This window comes from Schistocerca gregaria, chromosome 2 (assembly GCF_023897955.1).
Source record: "Schistocerca gregaria isolate iqSchGreg1 chromosome 2, iqSchGreg1.2, whole genome shotgun sequence".
Classification (NCBI taxonomy): Eukaryota; Metazoa; Arthropoda; class Insecta; order Orthoptera; family Acrididae; genus Schistocerca; species Schistocerca gregaria.
The window spans coordinates 599,391,403-599,406,647 of NC_064921.1; the positions used below are offsets into that span (position 1 = coordinate 599,391,403).

Genomic DNA, 15,245 nt, shown 5'->3' on the forward strand with positions numbered 1-15,245 from the left:
TCTGAGTGACAGATGTATTTTCATAAGTTTATCATAGTAATAAAATTAAGTGCCGCAATCTTGCCTTTACGAATATAAACTAGCAGCGAATTTATGGAGTTAGGATACACAGATTGTATGAAATTCCAATCACCAATTTTCTCATCCGAATATGAAAATATTTTGTTGATGTTGACCTACATGGGGAAAAGTGATCACCACAATAAAATAAGATAAATCAGAGCTCATACGGAATGATATAGGTGTTCGTTCTTTCCACATACTATACAAGACTGGAATAATACAGAGTCATGAAGGTGGTTCAACGAACCAACTGCCAGGCACTAAAACATGATTTGGTAGATGTATATGTAGATGATCTAAAGCAATTACCCCATTTTGAAGAGATACTTGTTATGTCTTCCATAACCAAATACCCATAAGCACAATGTTTGTGAGAGTTGCTTGGAGTACACACACAGTGGACTTTAATCTGAAAAAGCATGTAAAGCCTGAAATTCTGCGAACCACTGTGACTGGTGTACAACCATGTATGGATACTTTATTCAGGGCTGGAGGGCTGGTTTAAACCACAAGGAATACAAGCCGTTGTTTGGTGTGCCAAGCTAAGAGGGCACCACAACTGCAGGACTTCTATACAGGACAAATGACAATTAATAGTAACCTGTAACAAAGCAGGGTTGCCCACTGCTATCCGGTTTTGGTTTTACACTTCTTCAGTAACTTAGTTAAGCGATGACCTTTTTTATTTTTTTTTTATTTTTTTATTTTTTTTATTTTTATTTATTTATTTATTTATTTATTTTTTCATTTTAACTACTTAGATTCCGACTACAGATTTTGTGGCCTTCAGCCTCATAGTACAGAATTCAGAAATAGTTTAAATAAAGTTACCCTAGTAAAATCTATTATTTCAGTACATTCTAATGTCTATTCTGAAAGTAATGAGCTAATCAGTTTTATTGGAAATGCATACTATTAACATTTATGGACAATGACGTATATTGTGCAATATATATTAAGTAAAATCTGAGTGAGCTAATAGATCAAATTCAGCTATAAGACTGCATCCAAAAGAAAGCCTGAATTTTACTTATTCCAGCAAAGTGTTTAGATTAACCTTAAGTCTATTTGTTAAATAGATATTAAGACTTAAAATCTGTAGACTGTATGACTTTCAGTGCCAATTGTGACCAAACTACCAAATAATTCCGAGATCTGTTTCGATAGTTTTGCTACCTTTATTTTTCTATGTAAAATAACTCCAGTCTCAACTTTGTAAGTGCATTAATTAAGAATTAAGTAAATTTGAATATGTAAAAATTATTGTTCAAAAGGGCTGTCGTGGTTATAAGTCGCGAATTCCCACGGCGGATGCACAAGTTAGTTCCGCGTATTTAAATTGATACAGCTCACTCATGTTATTTAAATAATAAAACCCAATAGTTAACTTCAAAACCAGTTAAAAAGGATCATTTTAAACCTGGGAAATTATAGACTATAATACATTAACAGAAATAGTCAAATATTCAAGCGCTAGTCTATATAAGGTCCAAGCTGGTGCAGTTTTCAGTTAGTTCTCGGTCAGATTCTCTTGGAGCAAAAGTGCGGCAAGTTGGTTAATTTTTCGGTAATTGTAACTGTGAACTTTGTTAAAGACTAGAAGTTTTTGACCTACCTAATGTGACGATTAAGTGTAAGAGGCCTGGTCACATGAATATTGTGTGTGCGAGTGATAACAAATAAATCGCACTGTGATTGACATAAATGTTCAACAATGAATACGATCTTGACTTTTGATTTTGGAAAACTTAACCTAGGATCCTGGCTTCTTAATTTCAGTGTGATTTAGGTGAGACGGACGCAGCACACCGGGAAGACAATATTGAATAAGCAAAGCAAGGTAGGTCGAGAACACTGCGCACTATCTACTGGGTGAGGAAATGTTTCAATACCAGTACATCTGGTTGTGACGTGAACTTTAAGTGGCACTAATACAAGGACATGTCCTGGCATGTTACAAGTGGTGCTCCGGGTGAGGAGACATGTCACGACATGTTACATGTGGTGCCCCAGGTGAGGAAACAGCCTGGCACGTTACAAACCGCTTGGGTTGCCAAGGTGAGGGGAGGGGGACACTAGGAGTGCCCAAGTGCAAGATTTTTATATAGCATGTTTTGCAATTAGTAGCAAAAACTGCCACAGATGAAAGTGTATTAGGGAAAAGGAGGTAGGGGGAAGACACCAAATGATAAGCTGCTTGTGCAGAAAAATGTTCTTGAACAAATCCTGCCTTTATTGAAAGATATTTTGATGATGAATATAGTACACTACTGGCCATTAAAATTGCTACACCACAAAGATGACGTGTTACAAACACGAAATTTAACCAACAGGAAGAAGATGCTGTGATATGCAAATGATTAGCTTTACAGAGCATTCACACTAGGTTGGTGCCAGTGGCGACACCTACAACGTGCTGACACGAGGAAAGTTTCCAACCGATTTCTCATAAACAAACAGAAATTGACCGGCGTTGCCTGGTGACACATTGTTGTGATGCCTCGTGTAAGGAGGAGAAATGCATACCATCACATTTCTGACTTTGATAATGGTCGGATTGTAGACAATCGTGATTGCAATTGCGGTTTATTGTATCGCGACATTGCTACTTGCGTTGGTCGAGATCCAATGACTTTTAGCAGAATATGGAATCGGTGGATCAGAAGGGAATACTGAACACCGTGAGCTGGACCTAGGGTGATGACACCCTATCCACATTCCTCCAGAACCTCAATATCTTCTCCCTCAACGGCCTCGTATCACTAGCAGTCGAGATGACAGGCATCTTATCCGCATGGCTGTAACGGATTGTGCAGCCATGTCTCAACCCAGAGTCAACAGATGGGTACATTTGCAAGACAACAACCATCTGCACGAACAGTTCGACGATGTTTGCAGCAGCATGGACTATCAGCTCAGAGTCCATGGCTGCGGTTACCCTTGATGCTGAATCACAGACAGGAGCACCTGCGATGGTGTACTCAATGACGAACCTGGGTGCACGAACAACAAAACATCATTTTTTCAGATGAATCCAGGTTCTGTTTACAGCATCATGATGGTCACATCCGTGTTTGGTGAAATCACGGTGAATGCACATTGGAAGCGTGTATTCGTCATTGCCATACTGGCATATCACCCGGCATTATGGTATGGGGTGCCATTGGTTACAGGTCTCTGTCACCTTTTGTTCAGATGTGTTACAACCCGTGACTCTACCCTTCATTCAATCCCTGCGAAACCTACATTTCAGCAGGATAATGCACAACTGCATATTGCAGGTCCTGTACAGGCCTCTCTGGAGACAGAAAATGTTCGACTGCTGCCCTGGCAAGCACATTCTCCAGATCTCCCACCAACTGAAAACATCCGGTCAATGGTGGCCGAGCAACTGGCTCATCACAATATGCCAGTCACTACTCTTGATGAACTGTGGTATCATGTTGAAACTGCATGGGTAGCTGTACCTGTAGACGCCATCCAACCTCTGTTTGACTCAATGCCCAGGTGTATAAAGGCCGTTATTACGGTCAGAGGTGGTTGTTCTGGGTAATGATTTCTCAGGATATATGCACCCAAATTGCATGAAAATGTAATCACATGTCAGTTCTAGTATAATATATTTGTCCATTGAATATCCATTTATCATCTGCATTTCTTCTTGGTGTAGCAATTTTAATGGCCAGTAGTGTAGTTTAAAGAACTGTTTCAGAAACTTATTCGCCTGATAATTCTGACAATGCCATAATAATTCTGATTATGAAAGTTACAGTATCACAAGAATACTCTCACAGATGTCATTAAGAAACCTGCACCAACTTAAAAGTTGAATCAGGTAAACAGTGACACATATGAGACTTGCCCATCTACTTTTCCTTCGTGTTTGTCAAGCCTATGCTGGAAAAAACAGTCTTATGGATGTCATGAAAGAAGCTGTTTCCAGAACTGAGGAAAGGAAAGCTAAGTTTGAAAACTGTATGTAAGAACTATGGAATCGAAAATGGAAAAAATTAATGCCTTCTTGTTCACAGGAATTATGATTCCTTTCTTCCGTTAAGATGTGATCACAGTGTTTCTAAAATAATAATAATAATAATAATAATAATAATAATAATAATAATAGTAATAATAATAATGAGGTTTCTCAATGACTGATTGTTACTGTGGACTACAGTAAATCTGAACTCCCATTTGTAAATGGTCTCGAAGAAAAGTACTGTAAAATTAATGTCTTCCCAGCTGTATGATACCTTTCTCAAGCCTATAGGAAGGAAATTATTACCAAGAAGCAGGACCTATAAAGTTGGGCCCATATTGATGACTCTGAACACTGAATTGTTTCTCTTTGTAGAATGACAGTACTCACTGCTTAACACCTTCACACACAGTCAATATTATATCTTTGCCTAATGATTTTGGTGACAGATTATTTCTAATTCATGTTAGACAAAAATCAGTGATTAAGTCTTCATGCCCCCCCTTGACCAACAAACAGTAAATTGGTTTGGTGGTGGTGGTGGTTAGTGTTTAACGTCCCGTCGACAACGAGGTCATTAGAGACGGAGCGCAAGCTCGGGTTACGGAAGGAGTGGGAAGGAAATCGGCCGTGCCCTTTCAAAGGAACCATCCCGGCATTTGCCTGAAACGATTTAGGGAAATCACGGAAAACCTAAATCAGGATGGCCGGAGACGGGATTGAACCGTCGTCCTCCCGAATGCGAGTCCAGTGTGCTAACCACTGCGCCACCTCGCTCGGTGCAAATTGGTTTGTGAAAGTAGGCTGGTATATACTGCTGATCAAATGTTCTTGGGCTTCCATCTGGGTAGCTGCATCCAAATGGAAGCACGAGAAGATTTCATCAGTAAACTGGTTTTCTTGCATCCTCACCTCCCACTTTTAAACTGTTGTTTTGCCACTGTTCACATATCATGTTCCATAAATCTCATTACAGATACGAACATTCAAGAATGCGAAATGCATTAAGTTGAGTAGCTCTTCAGACACTCAAATCTGCCCTCAAGCGCAGGATTTCGAGAGGATATTGAATCAAGTCCACAAAATAAGATGGTGATTCTGAAGAGCACTGCAGTCATTGCACGATCGATGATATGACTGAGTGGCAATAAGAAGGTAAGTACATTGGAAATTAATGCTCAATGTTGAGGCAGTTCGGGAACTTACTGAACCTACGGTGCATTTATTTTTTCGTGTCATGCATGGCATTACCAACAAGTCAACTCTTGCTGTATTATACTAAATAATTCTCTACACCATCTATATCGTTTTTTCTAATTTTAGTACAAATCTGAGAGAAGGAGGGAGAAGGGAGGGAGGCAGGAAGGGAGGGAGGGAGGGAGGGAGGGAAGGAGTTGGTTTTAGCTCCTAAATTTACTGAATTAGTTACTTACCAGTATTAAAATAAGTGCAGGATACCAAATTAAGAATTTCTTACTTGAGAACATTTCCTCCACTACAGAAGGGCTGAACTCAATATGATCAGGTGACGCTGGACTGAAGTATACTGAATATAGATCCCAAGCTTCTCTGTACAAATTTTCAAGATCCTCATCACTCAAGTCAGGTGTTATCATTTTGCGGTTGAATTCTTCTACAACACAGAATGGGGAAAACTTCCTAAGTACATACAATATTTCAGACATCAAAAAAGTGAATATAACATAATGACCACAAAAACTAAACATGCATCACAACAAAGTCTAAAAGTTAAACTAAAGATGCATTTACACTGAGCTCAAAACACGTTCTGCTACAATGATCACAACACTGTTTGCAGCTAGTACTGGACTACCTATGATTGCAACATGTTGCCAACACGAAAATGTCTTCCACTGTTGTATTGATACAGATAAAAGGAATGTTGTTTCGGGATCTGCTACCACTAAATGCTGCTATTCAGTGGTAATGTTTATTTATGCTCTGTCCCACTTTGTGTAGTATTGCATTTTTTCTTCAGCTGTAGTGTGTGTTCCTTTTCGTAACAGAAGTGGACAAAAAACAAAATTTACAAATTTGTCACAGTGTTGAGATAGAGGAATAACTTTGGAATGTTCGAAGTTCCAGTTACAGAAATACTACATTTAAGTATAATTCTCTTCAAAAAACAGCTACACTTCTTGGCACCAATAGCAATGGTGTAGATAAAAAACTGATGCCTCATGTATCACAGTACCAATGTGAGAAACAAAAAACTGAAGACAGCAAGAGATCTGGAAGTGTGACAGATTCTTTGTATCAACCGAAGTTATTTGGTTTCAATTGTCTATGGTTACTGCATGATACTTAGAAACCAAATGAAACAAGGGATAAAGAGATAAGCAAAGTTATGCTTGTTTACTTATGTTTATTTGTATTCTATATTAAACAACAATACACAGCTGTAATTATTCTGCCATGGTAAAAGTCCTTATGGGCTTACAAAATAATAAATTCATCAGAAATTTCTTTGTATGTGTTTGAACTTCCCGTGATATATTTGGAAGTGCAGTAATAAATGATTCAGCAGCACCTCTTCTCCATGTTCCTGGGATCACTTCCCCTGTAAGTAGGAAATAAAAATCAAAGCTTCATTGTGGGCTGTAATGGTTCCTCGACTAGGCATTTTTCCTGAGGAATATACGGAAACACTCTGCTGTCATGGTCTTCTCTGGTTGCAACAACCTTGGTTTTCGAAATACATAAAACACTGAGGCTGTAATACCAAATGTATTTTCTACAACCATTCTTGCTCTAGGAAATTTGTAGTTAAAAAAATCTTTCTTTTGAGCCTTGCTTGTCCTTTCACAGGTATGGCTTCAAGATGTTTTCCTGTAATGGAAAAGCATCTGCCACGAATTCGTGTGGTAGTAGTTTGTTCTTCCAGGTAAACATTTACAACATGGCAAGTTTGTTTGTTTTTGTGAAATAGGTCACTTACAGAGGCATTCTTAAAAACACTTCCATCTGAGATCCTTCCTTGGCACATAACATGGCACATAAAAAGTTGTAATTGGTGTTGACAACAGCATGCAACACAAGGCTGAATGACCCTTTGTAATTGTAAAATTCACTCCCACTAGCAACAAGACACTTTAGGAAAATATGACTCCTGTCTGTTGCTCCCACACAATTAAGGAAGTGGAATATCTGGCTCAATACACTTTCTTTTGCCTGCCATTCACCTTCAGTCACCAGCAACTGTAACAAGTAAATTTGACTTAAGGTTCCACAACAGATACCTGCAGAGGGTGCAGAAGATGCCGCAGGTCCATGTGAACTGACAACAAGTATGTATCCTCCACAAAAACAGATAGAAAGAGTGAGTGAAAGAAGTGACCCTTTAAACCAAGTCATGTCAGTGTTGCAGACTGATTTGCACAAACAACAAAAATGAGAACAGGATTCATTAAGTGAATTTGGGACATATGTCATCAGCAAATTACATGAGTTGCCACACTATGAAAGGGCAATGTCAACATTTATGATACTCTCCATGAGGCAGAAATGCATTCCTTTAGAAGGGAGCAGTCAATATAGAATGTGGATGTGGCAGATGGATCATCAAATCCAGATTCCTCCATCGCCTTCACTAGAAGTGCCAGTGACACTGGAGTTGAAGGAGCATTATTTGTTGAGAATAATAACAATGGTAGAGATGATGATAGAACTGTGAAATAATTATGCAAGGCTATGATAGGAATTTCCTGTAGCCAAAAATAGAAGAGTAACAGTAATTATTGGCTTCATTGGAACCACTCTACTGAAAATTGTGTCTTACTTTTAAATAACTGGTCCTATTATATACATTAGAATTTCAAAATCAGACAATGACATCCTCATGAAGTTATGAAAACCAGAACAGTCTTTCAAATTCAGCCATGTCATTCTTGCCATGTCTTCTGTAATATTCGATGGCTACATATTTTTCTTTGTCTGCTTTTTTTGTTGAGTAGCAGCATCACATATCCTTAATTCTTCCTCTTCACTTGTCACAGTCTTGCTCTTGTTGCAAATGCATTACGTGAAACGTTTTCTGACAGTTCAGTGCAGCAGAAGATGTGATGCAAACAATAAACACTGTTGGTGACTTTGGTGGAACAAAGTTGGGAACAGAAATGTTTTTAAACTCAGTGTAAACATGGCTTAATGATTAGTAAAAGTAGTGCCCGGGAAAGGTAGGTCAGTTCTCGTACCTGCTGTCCTTCCCTCATTTTTAAGTGTCAATCAGAAACCTTTGGCCTAGAATGGATTGGTCCATGACTCTAAGCACACACTTTAGTCACAGTGATATTTCTGCTACAGGTGCTATCTAGAGTAGCATCGTAAGCAGCAATGATTACTCGATGAACACATCATTAATGGGGTTAATGTGGCAATATTGTGCAATAATCATTCTTCATTTGGCTTTGGAATAGTTTGCTTAGTTGGGTTCAAAAAGCGAGTGCCGAAGGCATCCAATTTGTGACCACTGAGCTGTTACGCAAGAACGTTATTGTGGAAATGTGCAGAAAAGTGGAGAAGTATCTTCTATGCTTGCCACTTCCACAGTCAGTTTTGCTGCTCCTTAATATAATGCTTTTTGATGTCACAGTAGCACAGAGTGTCCACTTCTTTGCAGACTTTATCAGCAGTCATAATTTTCTTAAAATCAAACATATTTTGTGGAGATGGTTTTCCATATTTGGAAAGTATTAAAAAACAGATGTCCAAAAGATTCTTGTCTGTTGTGAGTATCTAGAGTTAAGCTAGTTAATTCTGCCAATCTATGAATACTAACTAATATTTGCCATCTTAACATTGAAAGGCCATGCTTTAGATCATCTATTCCTTTATTTAGTCACATTGTAGTTCAGTGCAATTTGTCCAATGCTTTCAGTGAATAGATTCCATCAGTGAAATGTGATTCAAGGAAGTCGTCAGAACAATAACCATCTATGGCTGAAAATGGGCATAAAATTTTATTAAGCTGCAAATTCCTTTAGGTACATGGCAAAGGGGAAAGCAAAGTGCGCAAATTCTGGTGAATAGGGGGCTGTTCCAACAGCTCGTACTTCAGAACACTCAAGTTTTCCATAGCCAAAGTACCTCTACAGGCATATGTACACTCTCTCTCTCTCTCTCTCTCTCTCTCTCTCTCTCTCTCTCTCTCTATCTCTATCTCTATCTCTATCTATCTATCTCTCTAAATTTTTATATCCAGGCCTCTTATCAAACATTTCTTCTATGCCTTTCACCTTGGGACAGTGTAGTACATGTGAGTCCTTCCTTCGCTCTTTGGAAGGTAATCAGTTTGAAGAACACCTTTTACTAACCAAGAAAATACATTTCTGGCAGACAAAACTAATTTTCCCAATCCTTGAATAGTGCCACCATTTCCCACAGATTACTTTGCTACTACATTTCTGGCATGAAGTGGAGATCATGTCTCACCTCTAGTAGGAAAACGGAGTAGAAAATCAATTTCTTTTCAAAATCGCTTATACATTGCTGAGCAATCTGGTTTTGCATTCAAAAACAGATTATTCTTCTTGCACAAAACTATCTTGTGGTTATTTATTCTTATCAATTAGAAATTTCGTTTCTTCAAAGGATCACATGGTGCTTTTGTACAGATCTTTCAGCCCATTATCTGATCTTTTGTAATTCATTTTCGTCAGTTCTTTGTGGAAAATTGTTTGAAGTTAATTGAATTTCCCTGCGGTTGGGCAGGGACTGGTGTATATTGTGCAATACTGCCCTTAGGCCTTACTGTAAACTGAACGAGTATCAAACTTTTAAAGTTTTTCAGTCTTTTTCAGTATAGCTCATATGGTGAACATTATTGCGCAATACTCATGAATATGCAATAAATATTGAGTGTGTGAGAGAAGTGGGGGTAAATCTTGTTGTTAAGTTCCTCAGTTAAGGTAGAATGTTCTTTTCATTACAGATCATTATTCTTCACACAAACTTTTCATAACTTTTATCTGGTGTAAGACAACGTCCCACACCACATATAGTACGAGTTTTATTTTCTCGAAATTCTTATTTATAACTACATTATATGCTGCCCACAGAAGATCAACACCCAGTTTTGTTTGCTGACCGGTTCTGCAGTAAATTCAGCTTTTGGTACTCATGCTTCTTCATTTGTTATCCTTGAAAATGAGGAATGTCAGAAGAGAATGATATAGATGTGTTACATACAGATTCAAGGATTTTTTTCCATTATCTAAGCGTACCTACATCCAAACAGAACTGTAGAATGTTGACTGATCCCACTCCTTTTAGGAACTGAATAAAAGGATAAAGTAAACTCTGGTCTTTCAGCACCCCTGCCATATCAAAACGTAATGCCTGGAAACAAAAATCCACAAGCTGTAAATATCATCACATAAATGTAATAACTGTAAAAAAATTAATTACAATTCTTAAACATTAAATTTTAAGATCAGAGAAGGAAAATGCAGTCAACGAATGAAATATTCAACAGCCAAAAATTGATGATGAAATTGTAATAATTAGAAATGCAGCACATAGTAATGAACAATGTAAGTCACATTTTCATAGCTTACTATTCAATGAAGCAAAAGAGGAAAATGTTATAGCACTATGAAAGGTGTAAAGAAAATGGGGAGGGGGTCATTTACACATAATTAAGGAAGATGCTTCAGTAAGGTAAGAAGGTGTGATCAAATTTTCACCTTTCCTAACTGTCACATGTCCCTTGGCTAGAGTTCTGAATTTTCTCCTTTACAAAGTTTAAATATTTCATTGTATTCCTCTTAACCACTCATCGAACATCATGTTTTGCCAGTCCATGTTTCTTCACTTTTTAAGTGCAGTTTTTTTTATTCTTTATGGTGTAAACATCAAACCATATTCAACACGGAGCTTACAGGAGTCGACAGCAAAAGTAGGTATACATAGTAAATATGTGCTATTCACTGAATATGTTTGGAAAACATGAGCATATATCAAATAATTCTAAACAATGCAACCTTCTTAGGTATAAGGGAAGCACCATGCAATCAGCACATCAGTCTCCTAAACAACATGTTTCCTCTGACTGTGCATCACTGCTATAACTAGTTTTTTAATTAACATTTACCAATATTTTGATAGTTTGGTAACAGTTAACCACAAACGGAAAACCTAACCAAAATATTATTTCAGTGAGAATATGATACGGAAAACTGAAGTGACATGAAGGTGCAACCAACTGATGAGATAATTGCATACATTTTAACACCTCTAGCTGTATCAATTACTGAAACCAGCAACAGCAGTAAGTACAATAGAATCATCACTTATGGGCATCACTGTAGTCAGTTTTGGGTAATTACAGGCATTACATGATGAAACCTATACAAACTTGCCACTGCAATCAAAAGCTGCTGTGTAATAGCAGAACCTGTATTTTGATGAAAATATCAGACCAGATACACGGATAACTTTTTCTGTATCAGGTAATCTAATTAAGCAATGGAAAATCCAGGATGGACTGTAACAATATAACGAAAATGACAGGTGCTACTCATCATATAGCAGAAGATGCACAAGTCCTTTTTGTGACTCAGCATCTCTACTATATGGTGAGTAGCAACTATCCCTTTCATTATATTGTAGTTTAATTAAAAGTATTTACATGGGAAACCTGGAATATACATGTTATAAAATTAACAAAGATGAATTTTAAGTCTGTAAGAAAACTATAAACCTTCACTGTTTTGCATAAAAAATTAGTTATGCTGGTAGTGCTTTTCATGAAAATAACAGAGGCATTATAACAGCTATGAAAAAATACTAAATAAAACAACACAAGATTTGAGGTATGCACAATGAAAACATTACACACTTCAAATATCACAGTGTTTTTACATATCTATGTTTTTGAAAAGTACTTTACAGAAGGGCAATTGATGTACACAGAATAAGAGTACTACAGTCATAATACAATGTCACAGCAAAACAGTATAGTGTTAATTGCACTAACATTTTACCTTATTCACTGTCAATGAGGGCATAAAACTTAATTATCAGCAAAGCATTAGTTTCAGGACATCTGCTTTTTTATAATGGAATTTGCAGACATCTTAAACATGGACATTACCATCAATTTCTACTTAGTTAGCACTTCAATGTAAATGTAACAAAAACTGATTTTTTTCAAATGCTTACAAATACAAAACAATTTAAAGGAATCTACAGGGTGTGTTCATAAAGTAATGCAAGTATCATAATAAAAAAATATTCAAGACATAGTTTAAAATGTTTATAAATCTTAGAAGAACTTGGTAGATTGTGCATCTACACGTTTTAACAGAATGTTCCAAAGGCACGTGCCTGGAACGCCTATGTGAGAATCTTGTTCAGAGTAGTTATCAAAGCCGCTTTGATTGCTTCAATGCCATCAAAGTGGTATCCTTCAAGGGCAGCCTTAATACTAGAATAACAAAAGAAGTCTGCCAGAGCCAAGTCTGAATTCTCAGGAGACTGAGGCAGAATTGCCGGATTGTGCTTTGCCAGGAACTTGTGGATGCACAGAGCAGCATGACTTGGAAGATTGTCATGATGGAGCACCCACATAGTAGTCATCTCCTTTCGCATGCAAAAGGACCCTTTTTCTAAGTCTTTCAAGAACATCCACAAACTCCTGGTGGACCAGACCCTTAGTGTCAAACCCTTAGTGTCAAAGAAGTCAACAATCAATGACATGCCCATTCTTACCTTCTTCTGATGCTCATTCTTGGCTTCTTTTGTTTGTGAAATGACAGTGTGTGCTGTTCAACACTCTGGTGCTTTGTCTCCTGGTCGTACTAAAATGCATGTTTCACCCCCAATAATACACTGCCTGAAAAAATCATGCGCAGTTTGAACATGTTCTGGAAGTTCACTCATGATTGTTACTCAATTGCCCTTTTGCTCACACGTCAACACTTACACAGGGGACCAGCTTGGCCCTCATCTTTTATCACATGTTTATGACATTTGTAATGACATGCAGAGCAGTTACTTGAAGGATCAATGTCAATGCAATCATCGTAGCACTTGTTCAATGGTCAGAGTTCAACAAATCATGCACGCAAGTCACATTTTCATCAGTAAGGCTAACTGTTGGCTCTTCAGAGTGGGGTTGTCCTGTTTGGTGCATGACTTGATCATATTTCACAGTTTGATCATTTTCTCCATTGCACAACAGACACCTTTTAAGGTGAGTTAACAAAATCAACAGTACTGACACAACCACTGCTTGGAGCCAACTGACCTTGGGCCGGTTGTGAAGCCAAGTGTCTCTCAATCTAGTCCAAGTGTCCAAACACAATGTCACATGCAGTAGCTTCCCAATAAAATCACTTGTGTTGCTTTATGAACACACTCTGTATATGTCAAATTAAAGGAATAGTAATGTGCTGAAGCAAAGTTTAGCTCTCCCACGCTAACGTTAATAATCTGAAATGGGAACTAGGCTAAATCTGTTTCAAATATGTCACATCAAAATAAGTTCTATAAATAACTGATCTTACTGATGCATGTTTTGGAGGTGCCACAGAGGAAACAAAGTGTGCCAGAAATGGAACAGTATCAGGCACTACAGCTGGATATTGTGTTAGAGGCTGTTTATCCACCAAAAGTAGTAGCAGACTGTTAACAATAGCAGGATCAGCCAGTACATCCATTGTAGGTAAAAGCACCCATCCTGACAGAATCTCTCGTATTAAGACATTAAAATTTCTGTAAACAGAAAATATAATTATTAATTACACACAGTGTAGTACAGGTTCAGTGTGGGGGAAAAAACCTATTGTTTAATATGTGTCACACATGTTCTAGATTTTCACGGATTCAGTAAGCTGTGGACATTCTGTTTACAGCCCTAATCTAAATAATGACTTCCACACTCCTTTAGATGACCTGCTATGTCATTTTGGAATTACTAATTTATTCTTTCTGCTTCTTTTTCAAGCTGCCAACTGACAGTTCAGATCAGTATACAACACTGCTCATTGAGAGTACAGTAAGTAAATGTTTATATTACTTGATGTTTTGGAACTGCAGCTAGATGACAAACTTCACACTGTGATATTTCAGCTGACAACCAGACAGTTATCTTGAGGTCGAGTTAACACAGAATTCACAAAATTTTTATCTGTTAAGATGTAGGTAGTGATTTTTGTAACCAGACAGTTATCTTGAGGTCGAGTTAACACAGAATTCACAAAATTTTTATCTGTTAAGATGTAGGTAGTGATTTTTGTGTGGTAGTGATTTTTGTGTTCATGTCTTAATCACTGTACGAACATAGTCAAGGCTCATTTAATATTCATTCTCTGGAAGTGAAATTTCTATCCAGAAAAGAAGACAAAACAAAGTTTAATATCCAATTGATGCAGTATCATTTGAGACAGACCAAAGCTAGAATTGATAACTATGAAAAAGAAAATCAGCTATTATATTGTTCATCACCATATTGTCTACCTCAAGTGATTTGGGAAAACTGACAACTACCTTAATCAGGAGGGCTGGAGGAATCAAAACTTTTCTTCAAATTGGGGCCATGTTAACTTTTTGCTGTGTCATATGATGCTGTATCATATAAAGCTGTATTGTAGATCAATACGTGTGTTTCTCTAAGTTGTTCTGTCAGTTTTGTCACTGTTGCAGAATTTTGTAATGCAGTATAACAATCATTTTAAGAATTATCATTTACTTTTGTTTAAAATGACTATATTCTTGTTTGAAATACACATCACTGCCATAAATATTTCCTGTGAGTTATCTAAGCTAGAAACAAATCCGTCATTTTATGTTCCTATGAGCAATTTTTAATTGTCATGGAATCCCTAATTTTTGCAAACTCAATGTGCCTCTAACTTCTTGGCTGGAAAACAAGACAGATGATTGAGGAGTCTCAACTGAGTGTTTTAAATAAATAGTCAAAGCTCAAAAATGGTGGAAGAAAAAGCCTTAACTTGCATCGAACATTAGCAATTGCCACTCAAGAAAATGAGTAAGGTATAAAGAGAAGATTCCAAATATACATAATTTGGATTTTCTAACCAATAATAAGAACGTTGAGTAACGTGGATGACTAAAAACAATGACAGACAACCAGTGTATATTGTACATATTAACTCAGAGGTGACTGCACAATATTTTGTGGATGAAATTACAACCCCCCATGTTTTGACATATCTCCTGTGTT

General features: G+C 37.3%; 1 protein-coding gene across 2 annotated transcripts in view; it reads right to left on the minus strand.

Moving 5' to 3' along the window:
- The window catches only part of LOC126334536 (sorting nexin-14-like), a 212,843-nt gene that overhangs the window by 135,219 nt on the left and 62,379 nt on the right, over positions 1 to 15,245 (minus strand). For both annotated transcript variants that reach the window (XM_049996893.1, XM_049996892.1), the window contains exons 6-8: positions 13,567 to 13,774; positions 10,282 to 10,396; positions 5,517 to 5,672 (exon numbers count right to left, since the gene is read on the minus strand). In XM_049996893.1, the coding sequence (XP_049852850.1) occupies positions 5,517 to 5,672; positions 10,282 to 10,396; positions 13,567 to 13,774 (479 nt within the window). The remainder of the gene's footprint in view (positions 1 to 5,516; positions 5,673 to 10,281; positions 10,397 to 13,566; positions 13,775 to 15,245) is intronic.